At 38.1% G+C, this 16,249-nt stretch overlaps 1 protein-coding gene across 2 annotated transcripts in view; it reads right to left on the minus strand.

Annotated features, from left to right (window-relative positions):
* Positions 1–6,572: 6,572 nt before the first annotated feature.
* ZNF326 (zinc finger protein 326) overlaps positions 6,573–16,249 on the minus strand; it is a 29,459-nt gene continuing 19,782 nt past the window's right edge. For both annotated transcript variants that reach the window (XM_054211331.1, XM_054211332.1), the window contains 3 exons: positions 15,278–15,408; positions 14,091–14,186; positions 6,573–7,306 (listed from right to left, as the gene is read on the minus strand). In XM_054211331.1, coding sequence (XP_054067306.1) covers positions 7,142–7,306; positions 14,091–14,186; positions 15,278–15,408 — 392 coding nt within the window. In that variant the 3' untranslated portion in view covers positions 6,573–7,141. The remainder of the gene's footprint in view (positions 7,307–14,090; positions 14,187–15,277; positions 15,409–16,249) is intronic.

Here is a 16,249-nt window from a genome sequence, read left to right on the forward strand (position 1 = left end):
CATTATGCTAGACTTAAGGCATGCTTTATTTACATGCATTCAATCTCTAGTGGGAGTTTATATACTGTGCACTGAATAATTCTCTAAGTGAACAACGGTCCAGCTTCAAGAAGAGTTTCATGCAGAATACAAATAGAAAGCATTAGAGGACTACCTCCCAGGGACAGCGAGTTCCCCGGGCTTACGTTGGGGATGAGGATTGGTCGATCTGTTCACCCTCAGGGGCTGTCTGGAATTATAGATCAGGGACCTTATTGTCATACCCCAGCTGCCGCACAAAGCCACTAGAAGAAAGGAGATTTACGAGTATTTCAGCAGCACTGAACCAGGGATACAGAAGCTATACAACTGGGAGTACAGTGGCTCTAAATCTGTAGGCATTATGCAAAAAGAAAATGCAGAGTTCAGCGTCAAGGGAGCTCTCCCAGAGCAATAGGACATCTTTGTAAATTCTCTAAAGAATAAATTTAACAGTTATTAAAGAACAACACCCTGTTATTGCAGTCACTGAACTTTACATCACAAGGAAAGATGCAAGGGATTTTCAGAAAGACATCTGTCATTTAACAGTGACAGTGACCTCAGCACTGACGAGCAATTCAAATCCCCAGTGATGGAAACAAATTAACCCCTTGGTACGCGGTGGGTTGAGAACTCCAGCGTTAGGACTGCTGCACACTGTAACGGTACCGTCTACAGAAGGTTTTACCTTCAGACAAGCAGTAGATGGAATGAAGTATATTTTTAAAATTATAACTGCTGTACACAAACACTTATGACATTATTTAGCATCATGCTACTGACAATCTTCAAAAGGCACAAAGGAATTTCAGTGGCAGAAATAAACCCTTCACTGAAAAGCATTTGTAACATAGTATTTAAGGACTGGGCACACAAGTAGAAAGGCTAACATCCTTTATATATACCCACTTCACACGACAATCTTGTTTTACCAAAAGGGTGTTCAGTCAGTCAGATTCAGAACTGGGACACTCTGGAGACCCTGCATAGTCCGTTTACTAGGAACTGCTACAATATTGGCCTGCAACCTGACCGGACCCTAACTCCTATACGTAGTCCTAAAGAAACCCAGGGAGAAATACAAAATCTGCCCACATGCTCTAAACACTCAGCAGATGTCTGCAGGGCAAGAGGAGGGACAGACCATAGGGATTACTCCATCCCAATGACTCTAGTAGTCCCCGTGATACCTATGAAGGGCAGGAATGAACAAGAACCTCTAAGGAGTAACACATTAAAACCTACATCCCTGCTTGACCCCACATCACGTTCTGTGCATTTCCACATAGAGAACTGGCACAACACAATACCAAGTATCCCTCCCTCTGGGAAGGGCACGATACTCCTTGCTAGCCAAACCTTCACAGCTCAGGAAGGCAACTCCACCTGTCCAATGCTGAACTCTACTGTAATCAACCCTACCAATAATTAAATGGGAAAGCTCTTTCCCTCCACTGAGTCAACTGCACTTCTTGAACATTGACTTAGCCTTACACCTGAGCTGACTACTCACGTTTTCCAAAAGAAAACACATAAGAGAGGCACAGGGTGGGAAACCCTATGGTTGAGCCTGGCGGAGAACTTGGCTCACACAACTTTATAATTTTGCCAACCTTTTGAGGGAGGAGATGCCCAGGTAGCATCAGAGATTGCTCAGTAGTCAATAGGATTCTTCCTTCCCTGCTCCCCCATTTTTTTTTTTAAGTTGTTCACTGTGGCATTTAACAAGTGATTTATTTATCGCTAACAGAAACAAAAAGTTACAACGATAGACACAAAGGCTGAAAAAGAGGGCAATGCCATATGGAGCCCCACACTGATGAAATAACTATTTAGGCTTTTAAAATGAAATGTAGTGAGATTGTGTAAGATTCGCCCTCATCTAATAATCACAGTTAAAATGAGTTAGCTTTCTAAAACATATATTCTAGCTCAATTAAAAGACTTTTGATCAGCAAGCAAAAGACAGTTAACATTACCCAGAATAGCTACACAAGAGCAGTCCTCCCAGCCTTATAAATCTATGCCCTTCACAGAGTATGCCACTGTACTCCAGGTAAACAGGGACTGCATGCTAAACAAATTGCTGACCTGCCACCACAATCCCCTCCCTCAGAGTAATCAGCTTCCAGATGGATGCCTGCAACATCACAATATACGCATCCTTCCTGCCACCACATTATCCATTCTTAGCTTTCCTGGTACCCTGCAGAAGTTCCCAACGTTCTTGACTTACCTTCATAGCTTTGGGTATACAGAGAACCCTACAAACACAGAAATAGTTCAGAATATGTGTGTTCTAGAGACCGTTGGGAAGACGTATGGGGTAAAGAGGAATGAAGATGGCAAGTCTCCATAAAAGAACAGGCACATTTGGTATGAAGACGCAAATATTTGACCTGCAGGGGACCACAAAGGCAAACAGGTTATTTATTCCTTGTTCTCCCATAACACTTGGTATTCTTCAATCCTGAAAAAAAAACAAAAACAAAAACCCACACACCAAAAAAAACCAGCCACACTTCTGAATACAGGCAGAACTTTGTTTTAAATCAGAATCACAGGATAGTGGGGGGTCTTGGGGGTCTTGTTAAGCAGCCTTCTCTTTTATGTATTTGCCTCAGCAGATTTTGATGCTCCAGTTCACCCTCTAGGTATTTATTCCTTTTCCTGTGGGCATCAGCTTTGAAGTTCCAAAGGATGGGATGAGGAAGGCTTAGATTTGTAGAAGAGATCAGAAGCTCTTTTGTTTTAGATGTTGGACTTTGGTTTATACACATTTTTATTTCTACAGAAAGGCTTATTCATTGGCTAGCTGTATTTAAAACCAGCCAAATCTGTTTAGACAGCTGAATGGAGCTGCAGGACTTGCTATAGTTATAGTTATTTTAAAAGCAAGTACAGTATTGTAATCCTAAAAACTTAGGACAATTTTAGAAACTTACAAACAAATTGAACAGATGATGTTATTCATTTTTATACTTAACTCAGAACAGATCTTCACCGCTAACAAACATGATGTAAAATTTCCATCCCCTTACATGATTTGAGGGACTTCAGTGCAGGCTTTACACCCAAGAGTATGTGGGACTCACCAAGTCTTTCCTTGCCTTAAGTCGGGAGGAAGCATCTAGGTGAGACTCAACTCTCTGATGCTTACGGGAACTCCTTACAATAAAGTTTCTCCCTACCATCCTAAAAGCCAAGTGGGCGAGGACTTCATTTACTGAAGGATAACCAACTGAAGAAAAGCTCTGGATCCTTTATTTAAGTGCTGCTTAGAAAGAACAGGAGGCATTCCAGCATCTGAAAACTATTGGAAGATTAGACTGGCATTGAAAGAAAAGCTTGATTACTTTTGTAGAAGTCTGTTGGCGGAAGATAGCAAGAAAATCTATAGTTAATATTTCCACAAGCTGAAAACTGAGTTAATTTATTCTGATTTAAATTGTGCTTAACTACAGGAAAAGCTAAAGCAAAAGAATCTACAGGCTCATTTCAAGATTTCAATCCTTTGCACAGCATGAAAACAAGCCAAATGTTACATGTGTGTGATGCTGATTGTTCTCCAGTTATACTGTGTAGCAAAAAAATGACTGTATACACATGCATACAAAAAGTCTACTGCGTGTGGGCTGCAATACACATGAGAACACGCAGGGTAGTTATTCACTATGCATAAGTGGCAAGCATCGTATTTCTTTCTACTGTACTTTCTACCTTGCAAGTTCAACCCTAAACAAATGAAAACACCCACACAAACAAAAAACCACAGAGTATTTTCTCAACATGTCCCAGAGCAAGAAGATTTAAGTTCTAGCTCCAGAAAGAGGTAGTTAAACCATGAGACGAGTTGCGTGTAGTTCTTCAGCACAACTATGAACCAAGACACCATTAAGCAACGTCCCGTAAAAGATTAAGGATGCAGCGAGGTGTCTCCAAGAGAAATAAAATAGCATTAGTATCACTGTGCAAGTCAAATCCTTGCAGTTCTTGTGCAAAAGTAAATCCTCACCTGAAACATTCTATGCAGTTTTAGCTACACAGATCGGAGGTACGACACCTTCTCACACTCAAGACACTAAAACGTTCTACAGCTCACGCACTGGAACAGGATTAGAGAAAGATCTTGCCTGTAATCAAGGACAACCACTTTTATTCCCTAGCAGATGTTTTTGAACATCCTGAAATACTTAACATCACCTGATGTCACTTTTTACCAACCTCAAAATTCCTTATCAAACCTCTCAATATTGGTTCCAGGACAGGACCAGCTGCCTAAACTGCATCCGATTGCTTTTCCCTAAACAACTGACTCTCCAAGAAACACCACTAATAACCAGTCATCACCTGGAGTGTGAGACAACAACAACTACATTTCAAGTCCAGTTTTCCACTGATCTTTCATTTAGTTAACCTGGTCTTTAGGGATGGGTGATACAATTATGCTGCCAAATTGTTCGTGGTTTTATAAAGTTTATCACTTGGGGTAGTCAACATTCCAAGGTTCTTTAGAAAAAGATCTAAGGAAAGGCCTATGTCACTGCAACCAACACTCACAAACAGTCGGGAAGCTGACAGCACGTAGTAGTCCTTTGGTGAATGCAAAGTAAACTGGAAAGGTGTCTTAGCAGGGATGTGTAAATAAATATACCTGTATATTCCAGCAGGCACCGTCATCCAGAACTGCCTACAACTGTAGACTGTATTTCTGAGATTCTGAAACAACCAAATGCAATCTACACTCAGTTTGTAATAACTTGGGGGGAAGGGGGGACGACACACAGAGCTTACCAGGAATCCATGTCATCTGGAATGGGCAGCCATCGCTCCCTCTGAAATTATTTCCATATTTTGTCACTGATGTAGGAAATTAATTTAATTTGATTAAACATTAGTTATAAAAGGAACCCAGGGACTCCATTAAGTTCCTTCTAAGCCTATAGAAAAAAGTAATTTTGCCCATTATAACCACATTGCCTCCCCTCTCCCTCCCAAAAATATATCATCTAAGTTTAAGCTATCACTTAACACACTTTATAGGTAAGAACTGTGAGAACAGTATACATAAGAAATCAATTACCAGTGAAGGCAAGAATGCTTAGAGTTCAAAGATCCCGAGGTCATAGTTAGTAAAATTACTACAGCAATGGAAATAAAGTATTGAGATCTTAGGTACAAGGGCTTATTTTGTGGCTGCTTAGAAGCGATTTAATTCTCTCCAACTAGTAGAGGAGCTATAGACAAAGACAAAAAACCCACCACTTGCAGAAATTTGGGCAGCATCTCAGGCTTTTTTAACTACTGCAAACAAGTTCTCATGCTAAAGCTCTCGCCAGTTTCTAGAACACTGATACAGTCCCTACTGCCTGGGAAGAGATCAGCATCTTCCTCTTGCAGGGTAAGAGATCTACAAATAGAACACATAATAGTTGAGTGACCCACTTGTAAGACAGAAGGGCAGATTACGTCTTAAAAGTAATGCAAATATTAATTTTAATCCTAACCGTAAGACGGAGAACAGGAGAATGAGTATTTGGAGATCTAGGAAGTACTTTGTTATTTTATGCTTACATATACAAAAGAGATATTGTTCAACAGCTGCAGGCTTCACACATCTTTCAACCAACCCATGCTAACTTTTAATTCCAAGCTAACCCACTTACAGCTACAACAATCAAGGCTACTTCATGGTGATTTTTTTTAAATGGAAAAATATAAGCCATATAGAGAACAAGAGGTAAAGGCACCAAACTCAGTTTCCTCTCTCTTTCCTCACAATGTTACATTTTCTACACTAAAAGGCAACAGTTAAGTGACTACAATACACAGCATTCCTTGGAGTTGACTGCTACAAAACTTTCTGGTGGCCTAATATCCAAATCAAGTATTCCCCCATAATACTTGCACATTTTCCCCAATTCTAGAAAAGATCACTGAAAAAGCAAATTGGTCCGCATCTGAGGTTAGAAGTATTTTAATTCTATCTAACCTCTGTCCACTCTCTGCTTACACCACCTGTATACAGCAATGGCTACAAATTAACACAAAGGTTCTCCAAAAGAAAGGTGCACAAATTACAGATGTGATGAGATTTTGAAAAAAATTTCCCATGATGATCACAAGAGATTGTACGGTTACTTATGTTAAGTTACCACATTTAGGGAAACATGATGCAAATTACTTAACTGTACTTATACATGTTAAATCAGACCTTTCCAGTACTCATTACACAAAACTAGATTAGAAGGAGCTGTGGGGAAAAAAAAAAACAAACATACTTACATATAATTTCTAAGATAGACAACAGCGCACAGCATGAAAGTATACCGAAAGCATGCTTCCCCATGGCACACTATGAAGGCTAAAATGTTTATCTCTTCTGGTAGGTGGAGTCTTAATACATCAAAAATCAGCAATAAATAACATGAGTCACTAAGATGCAACTACAAATTTTAGATAATTTCAATCATAGTATCAATCACAATTTGACCTGAAACCAACGTGGTAGTCAGCTGGGGGAAATACTTGAAATACTTAACTCTGGACACTTTAAACAGCAACATTTCTTAAGTGTTTTATTGCTACAAACTGGTACATCTTATCACAAAAAGCTACAAGGCATATTATAACACATACTCTATTATACAGAGTGCAATGCAGTCCCCAAAACAGCCACACTCAACAGCACAATTTTTGAAGTTACTCATTCTGTACTAAGAGGTAAATATGATAAGCTTATGCCATACAGCATTTAATATATTTACCCCACAGACCCGCCTTTCTTTTCAACTGATTAGACCAGAATTATTATTATATCCAACTTTCAATACACACATCAAAAAAATAGGATGCTTAAAAAAATATACAACACAATGTTTTAATCAGCTTTAACAGTCAGTTTGCTATAAAAAGCTCAACTAAAATAGTCTTAATTTCATTTTAAACAAAATAAGGAACACAGAGGAATTATATAAACAAGTTCTCCACGGAATGGAATGCATGCATACGGTGGGGAATCTTCAACAACTTCATTTGAGACTATGAAAGAGTCTTAGCCACTTTAGAGCAGAAATAAAAAGCTGTTTTTCCCCCCCAATATATTTTCATTTTCTTGCACTTAGTTATCTTCAGTGTGGTCTAAAGTGAAGTCAGTTTGTTCTTCAGTTTCTTCCTCCTCCTCTTCCTCCTCTTCTTCCTCCCCCTCAGCTGGCTCATCGGCTTTGTCCTCTTCTTCCGTCTGCTGCTCCTGAGCCTGATCGTTAATTTCAAATGGATTTTCACCCTGAAACAGAAGATTGAAAACAAACACTTAGATATTTATTTCAAACATAAAATTAAAGAATACTTAAAATTTCAGTGAATTAGAAGGGCAGTGACTAAGAAATGCTATGGTATTTTGTAGAGCTTTTTAATAAGATTTTTTTCAAGAAAATCAGAACAGATTTGATTTAAAATTAGCAACACCTCATTTTTATGCACACTGGAAACTGGGATCCCAATAAACTGTTTTAATGAAAGTAGAAATGGCATTGAGAAAAAGGCAAAGTATGCGGCACACAAACTTCAGTTTAACTTCAACATTCAGTAAATGAAAGTTACATGGTAAAGTTTCAACACGTTTTTAAGAACTACAGCTGCTTCCTCTTTCTCCCCAATCAAAACTGAATCTGAACAGAAGAGTTTCCTTCTGCTTTTTCTTATTTACAGTCTTTATTTACTCTGAATAATTCTATCAAAAAGGCAAACTCTTCAGTAAATGAAAAAGAAATCTAAATTATCTGTAAGTAAATTAATTATCTAATATCTAGAATTAATTACATTGACTATCCTGAAATTCATCCCATTGCTGATCTAGAAAAATTATCAAGCAGATTTCTCAGACAGTATTTTAAATATGTTGGCATTCTAGTATCACATTTCTCTGTTTCATACAATAATTCAGTACAAGGCATACCTCAGCTTTCACTTGTTTCAGATATTTAAGAACTATGAATAATCAATAAACAATAAAGAATAACAACATGAAGTTTTAGGAGTTTATTCACTAAAGCTCCTTTCACATTCAAGCACCTGACAGAGCAAGTCTGATCTGAACGTATGACACCAATCACTAACTACACTAGGATTGGGATTTCAAGAATATTATTTAAAAGATGATCCAAAAGAAAAATTGAGTACTAGACCCCTTGTCGTTTTTTGCTTAACATCAGTATTTTTAATTCAGTTACATTTTTCAGGTAGGGTCTTCCAGGTGGCCTACAAATCACTGAAAAATTAGAAAGCTGCAAAAACATTTAGCAAATACCACTAAACAAAAACTTGGCTTTGTTGTTATTCTAAAATCAAGAAAAATCATAAATTCAGATTTAAAGAGTAACCCAAAGAGAGCAGAATCCTTCAAGACCATGTTATTCCAAGTCCCAGGATAATTTTATGCACATACTTTGTAATGGCCAGACTACAGCACTGAAATGGTACTTTGAGCCCAATCAACTCAGCCTGATCAAAGACATACCTGCCACATACAAACCCCATGAATAAGGCAGTATTTAAACTTCTTTAAGATACTAAGTTTGGCTTTTTTAGAAGTAGATTCTCATAAGGGTTAAGTACACAGAAAGCTGGTATCATAACTTATCTGAGCCCTATGAAAAAAAGAAAACCCCCCATCTCAATTAAAACCCATGCCACTTCTACATGGTCCACTATCACTGTCAAGCACCGCATGGCTACAGAACATCAAGGGGTATTTCACTGAGCAGGTAAGTGTCCAACATTGAAATACTAAAAATATTTATTAACTCAGTAAACTTTTTCACAAAAAAACCCCAACATACGTGAGTGCCCAAACCAATTCAATTCCAACATCAATGAAAAGCATTCTGAAATAAGAGACTAATCATCCAAACCTTAATTCAATAAAGATTAGTGCAACTCCACAAAATTGTACTCATCTACACTCCATTTTGGACAGAAGTGCGAAAGACCTCCTGACTGCAAAGCTTCTAGTGCCATTTTCCTTGTGTTTAGCCAAGTATCTTCAATCACACCTGGGCACAGGAACAAGGATTTCCAGAGACAGAAATAAGCTAATTACTGAGTTAAGAATACTTCACCTGCCTTGCTTCAAATACATGCTCATCAGTAGATATTACAGAGGGAAGACAGGTATACGAAGTGTTTCATATGGCCTAATAGAGAGCATTGTTTCCTAGCAAAAGAAAACAAAACGTGGCCTTTCTCTGTAAAAGTTTCACAAGGATATCAGAAGCCCTTTTATAGATCTGATACAAAAGGAAAGATTAAAATCCTCTCACTTCTAGGCTAGGCATAATGATGAATTGTAGCTAAAAAATGCACTTCTAAAAGGGACTACTTCCCACACTCCTGCAGGCAACTTCTGACTGTCCCTGACTCTTGGGGAGAAGCTACAGAAAATTGTTACACTTGGTTCCTGTGGAGACAGTATGTTCCTTCTGGTTAACCTAGCAGAACTGGATTCAGCACACTACTTCTGGCTGAACACATCTTTATACAACAACAAAAAAAAGCTGCTTTCCCCAACTGTTTTTTTTCAGAGAAAAATGCACTTTTCAAGTTCTCAGACTAAGGAAAAAGTTACTGCCCTCAAGGGGAAGATCCTAACGACTGCACTCTTTTCCAGTGATGTTGCATCAGAGGCATCCAGGACAGCATGCAGTGCCAATTTTGAAGCTAGTTGATTTTGACAGCCACACTGGTCCCATCTTCCCAGATGGTTTTAAAAAACAAAACAAAAAAACCACACAGAAAACAAGAACACAGACACACCACTGAACTGCTGCAGAAAAACTTTGATTCCTACAGAGCATAAAAACACAAGTAGATAAGCAGTTTATTCCCAAGAGATGCATTCTTTGGGTTCCTTGTCTCTGGAATATTTAAATTGCAGAGAAAGCTTAAGACTGTGAACTGGTATTTACAACCAAAGCTTTGGGATTTAAATGTCCCCAGAAACCACTCTCTAGATCTATTTATAACAGGTCTCACAAACCTGACCCAAAAAGATACCAAAGTCTGCCTACCTAACTGGTAAACTTTAGAATGCCTTCACTAATACACATGATCAAACAGTCCTGGGATATAGTAACAGAAAATGTCACGCTCTATGATGCTTCTCTTGAGCAACATCCAAGCAGCTTATCATAGACATCATTCCATCTAGGAAGTTCTAAATGGTCCAAAATTAGAGACTTACATGACTTCATCAAGTGGTAACTTCTTGCCTGAGAAACAAGATTGTCTTTTTTCTCCCTCTTTATAATAAAGGGACTTGCTACAGGTTCATAAAACTTCTAATATGATTGTTTTAGAGTGGCGAGTGGGTGGGTTGTGGTGGATTTCCCTCCCTGCCCCTCTCTTTACAATATGGATGTAGGAGAATAAGGAGATATTAAGAACTTTAAAAAAAGCATACAAAGAATACATGTGAAGCATAAAAGGGTATCACACAAGACCAACACTGGGGAAAGAAGAACAGACAAGGTAAGAAACAATCCTTTCAAGGTTCTTTGATTAAAAGATCTATGATGAAGGTATCAAGCAAGAGATTAAGTGGAAGGGTTCCTTGCATAGGAAGGACAGCACGCAAGTAATATGCTGTTAATTTAAGCACTGAATTGGATTTTCAAATATAGGAACTGAAAAAAACAATAATAATGGAATACAACAGTGTAAAGGATGGTCACCAGCACCATTAGGATCATGAAGGTAAGTAACATGCAAGTTTTGACAATTGGAAACCTCAGTTCTGGTACAGCAGTTTTCTGGAAACTGAATAGAGAAATTTCCAACAATGGAACAATTCCATCAAAATTTTCGACAACGCAGACACCAGCTCTAAAGCAGCAGCAGTACAGGAAACAGAAACAGCATTTCCAGACAGAAGACAACATACAGAAAATGACAGTCCTCACAGTGGGCGCCAGCAGAAGACTGTAAGAACAGTACACAGGACCAAGTTATTCCAATACTAACAGACCCAAGGAAGATGTATTAGTAAATTAAGAAGGACACCTTTAAAAAAAAGGCTATTCTCCACCATTATGATTCTTGATGCTCATACCACTGGCCCTACCTGGAACTCTGGTTGGTTTTTTTTTTTTCCTTTCCATTCATTACTCTTGTCACTGACCGGAAGCATAACAAAGATCAGAGCCTTTATAATAAACACCATGAGCTCTTCTAAAGCCACAACACCTAATTTACGGAAGTTGTCTTCTGTGGAGCTGGGACGTTAATTGCAAGTGGCTTGAAACAAACAAAAATCCCACACACAACACATGAGGCATTTTAGGCCAACTCCATATAGACCCTTCCATTTTCAGTGGACACCACAGGCACCTTTACCATGTTTAAAAAAAATTAGAAATTAAAAAAATAGCTTAACTCAGTGAAAATTACCAGGGGTAATTTAACCTTTATCCTTTTGCTACAGCTGATGTGTCCAAGCTTACAGAACTAGCTGAAAGATTCAAGTATGTGTATTTATTTAGCATGTACAGGTAAGTACCACCAGCTTCACATTTATTTCTTAAAAAAAGATTTTGCAGTGAAATCGAAGTCTGAAACTGACTTCATAATTAAATGCTTAAATATAAAATTGAAAATGTTTATCAGCAAAAAAATTTTCTTTCTGCTTTCCTCTCCACAGTGCAAATTAGAAACATACAGTTAAAGAAAAACTAAACTGGAGTGTTTGTAGAACAACACATTTGAAACTGTAAGTTTGTTTAAAATGGATGCATCTGTTTGCATTTTTTCCTTTTGCACATACAGCAAACAACATGTGGAGCGGTCCCTAGTTGGAGAGAAGATTAAATCAAAGGGCAAAAGAGATTTTCCATCAAGCACTGGGTAGAGGAATAAGTCAGACAGAATAACATTTTACTCAAAAGAAGTGGCCAAGGTTTCTCAACTAAGACAGCAGTTGTTATTGCTTGTCAATTAGCTTACTCCAGACCAGAAGTCATGATCCACTCCCTCATTTTCAGTCAAACATTCGCCAGAGCCTTCAGCCTTGAAAAGTCTTAGACAATGTAACACATAGCAAATATCCTCCAAATTGGTCACCTGCTGCCAGGTGTCAGCCAGCAAATCAACCCAAATTACATTCAATTGTCATCCTCCAAGGAGTTACTCAGTAGCTCCATGGAGCAATCGAAATGGCTTAAGGAGAATGTTTCACACAAAACCACAATGGGGGAAGGCGGGTCCCACGTACTGGTTGTGGTAAAGAGATGGGTGACTACTACTTTCAGCAGGGTGTGGTTCTAGTACTGACCTCAACAGAAAAATAACTTTCCCTAATTCAACTTTATCTTTTTGCTCATGTCAGACTGTATCAAGAGGGATGCATAAAAACCAGCAGCTGCTGACCTGCAATTTTGTTCTCATTTTGTCAAAGATATTTGTGATGTTGATGACCTGCTTTTGCAACTTGGTACAAATCTATGCAACGGCCTTGCAGGTCTTCCCTGCTCCGAATTTCCTCCTTCCACGCTGCATTTGCAAAATAGACAACACTTTCCAGAATGATAGGTTTGGGGGGTTTTGGTGGGTTTTTTTCGGTTTGTTTGTTTGTTTTTTGGTTTTTTTTTTTTTTCCCCTTTGTTTGGAATTTCAGGGATTTTTGATTGGGGGTGGGGAGGGGTGTTCCCCAAGCCCATCTGCCCTTCATCTCAAAGCAAGTTATTTTTGGCTGTAACAAGGACTTCCTACTCTCCTGAAGACTGCAGGAACGAAATGCGTGCACCGCATGCTCCGATTCATCACATGCTGTACAATAAAACTGGACTCCTTCAGTCTGCAGCTGATTATACATTTGGATAATGACGAAAGGGATTTGCATAACCAGAAGCCAGATGTATCTCACCAAGCAGGTGCTGCTGAAAGAGTATTAAGTTCAATCCACCCCAGGAAATAGCAGTGCTAGGCATTCTGAAAATGTAAGTGGTCTCCTTGTGAAGACAATCTTGCAAATTTTGTCTTCCTCAGTTTTCCAACTGATTAACAGCAAATTTCCATTCCCCTTTTTACCAGTCCCCCACTAGGGGGCTGTACGGGACAGTGCAGAGGAATACCAGGCCACAAGGAGCACCAGAAGAGACAGCTAGAAATATATTCAGATATTCCAGGCTGTGGTTATCTGGTCATTTGCTGCCTTTCTTAACAGATATAGAACAGTTGTCTTAAATTGATTCACACACCCAACCATACATAATTTTGCAGGACATGACTAATTTGACATTTTCAATCACAATTAACTTCTGCATTGGCTTATACCTTGTCATATTTCTGCAACACAATAATTGCTTTGTCTGAAAGAGCCTATTGTTTGGGCACAGGCAAAATTATAAACCAATTAAAAGTAACTACCAGAAATAGCTAACAATGGTACTACAGAAAAAGTCACTTTGCTGGCCCAGAAGGAAAAAACCCACATTTTACTAAAATTAGTCCACGTGTTTCCCAGGCCACGTATCTGCAAAATAGGCTGCCATGCCTTTTAAATTCTCTGATCACGACAACTACTGTTGTAAGCTTTCATTTATTGTATGTCACCATGAACGCCAGAAATTCCATGCAATAAAAAGTAGCTGAGTAGTGTGTGCACTATAGTTTAGTACAAAGCCACATGCTGAAGCCTTTGCTTCTAAACAAAGATTGACTCATTTCTAAAGCGTTTTGTGCTCTACAGTTAGTATCATGTATAGAGTTAAAGACACTGCTGATGCTTTCTTAAAGCTTGATTATTTTTTTATAAGAGGATCTAATTAAAAATTGACTAGACAGCCATATAAACGGTAAACCAAAACCAAAAGCTGGTAAATCTGGAGATGGCATTTTTTTTCTGCAAATGAAGTTATCTGAGACTGACAAAATACTTTAAAAGTGTATTCAATCTGCATGATACCTAGAAGGCAGAACCAGAAGACAGAGCACTGAGGTTAAACTCCATCAGCATGGAGGAAATACTGGCACAGCAAATGTTACAGGTGACTTTTTTTTTTCCGTTTGCATCTTACCTTCACATACAGCTCGTATCGTGCCTTGACTATAGGATTATTCAAGATACTGGTGGCAGTCAGAACACTCTCCCTTTTTATTTGTTCTCTGTAAGCCTAGGAAACAAGTTTTACAGTGAATCATTATCATATACCTATCACAACTGTCACACAAATTTGAATTCGTGGTCAGTTTCTGTAAGGAAAAAAATTACTGTATTGCAGCATGAAATGCTCACTCTTAGCATTTAAGTTCAAACCACTTAAGCTCAATTAAGTTTGGTTGTGTCTACACTTTGTTGCTCAGGTTGATCAAAAGATATATTCACATCTTGCTTATATAACAAACTACAACCACGCACCTCTCTACAACAATAATTACCTGTTCTCATTTAGAGATAACATGGATGCTTTTGCATCACAACCTAATATGCTTGAAGATGTCCCTGCTCACCGTAGGAAGGTTGGACTAGATGACCTTCAAAAGGTCCCTTCCAACCCAAACCATTCTGTGATTCCATGATATTCCATATTAACAGAAGCTCATATATAGACAAAACCTTACTTTGCAGTCTTGCTTACTGTGGTAACTGATTTTTTCCACTCACACTACTCTTTCAACACTTCTACCAACCTAAAAAAGTGTATCATTATAAATTATAATTTATAATGATAATTTTATTAATTATTATTAATTATAATTATAAATTGTAACAGGGACCAATTTCATACTACTGCTAGTTCTAAACTGCTCTTACTCTCCTTCAAATTAAAAAGATAATAGCTAAGTAAAAAAAAAAAGACACTAGGTTTGTTATCTTGCTGGAAACATATGTATTGCAACTTGAATAACAAAATACTTCCAACACTTCATGGCAGTAAAAAAATTCACATAAAATTAAAAAATCATTCCTAGTAACCTTCTCGTGACTTAGTACTGTCAGCTAGTAAGCATACAAACATCTCATTAACTGGGGGTGCTTATGCACTGGCTACTTAATGAAACACTAGGTTTACAAAGTGTAACAAGGAGATTCTAGCTTTCTTGAGAACAAGTAATACCATCAACAACTTAAGAAATTACTTGCACTGGGTACCACAACATTTCTGACCTACTATTAAATCATGCTTGCCTTTGTTTTCTGTTGTTTGGGTTTTGGTTTTGTTTTGTTTGTTTTTTGTTTTTTTAATAGTATGTCATCTCTTACTTGTTTTCCTTTTGTGTGATCAGGAGATTTTAAGTGCTGCTGAACAGAACTGTGTAATGCTGGAACGTACACGCTACAAGCACTGCAGTGAACAGTCTCAACTTTCATCATGTGGTCATCAGCAGTAACCCCTGCCAAAGAAGATGCAACAAATCATTAACAAAAAAAGGGTTATTCTACAGAACTGGAAGAGGGGAGTGGTTGTTTTATGCCACGAAATTAGAGATCTCAGTTGTTAAACATGTCAAACTAAACCCCAGGGGAATATTCAGCCAAATTCAGGCATCAAAAATAGGCTGTCTGAAGGCAATATTGAAGGAGGAAGTTTTTCACTTGGATACTCTAACGCCTTCTCTCCGCAGACTACATATGAGACCCAGACAATTATGTTTGCTGTCTGAGGTTATGATATATGAACACCTACCTACCCAAATAGAGTGGAAATAAAAGTGACACAACAATCAAATTGAACTATTTAATGTACAAAAGTGCCGTCTATTTAAAACCACCAATAACTAATATCCTTAATAATACACATTTTGATACAACAAACAAACAAAGCTTCACCAAACCAGCTGGATTTACTTTATCCCTCCTAAGAGGAACTAATTTATTTCCTTGCCTCCCCTCACCACCAGGAAGAAGCACATGAATCCAACTCCTCTTGCAAGTTTAAATATTAGCTTGCTAACAGAACATTCTAGTCATAAAGGCAAACAGCTCTCCAGTACTTAAGGAAAATACACAAAAAGAATTTGGGAGATTGTTAAGTTATTGGCTATACCTGTTTTTAAGTAGCTTTTAGCATTTAAAATTGAATTAAGGTAATATTCATATACCTGAACACTGCCTAAAGTAACGGTACTCAAAAGATGTCTCCTCTGACTCTAGCACATCTTTTGAAAGCCCTCAAGCAAAGGATAAAGTGAAAGGGTACGGTGCAGCAAGGCAGGGACAAAAATTGCTCTAGAT

This window comes from Rissa tridactyla, chromosome 8 (assembly GCF_028500815.1).
Source record: "Rissa tridactyla isolate bRisTri1 chromosome 8, bRisTri1.patW.cur.20221130, whole genome shotgun sequence".
In the NCBI taxonomy this organism is placed as follows: Eukaryota; Metazoa; Chordata; class Aves; order Charadriiformes; family Laridae; genus Rissa; species Rissa tridactyla.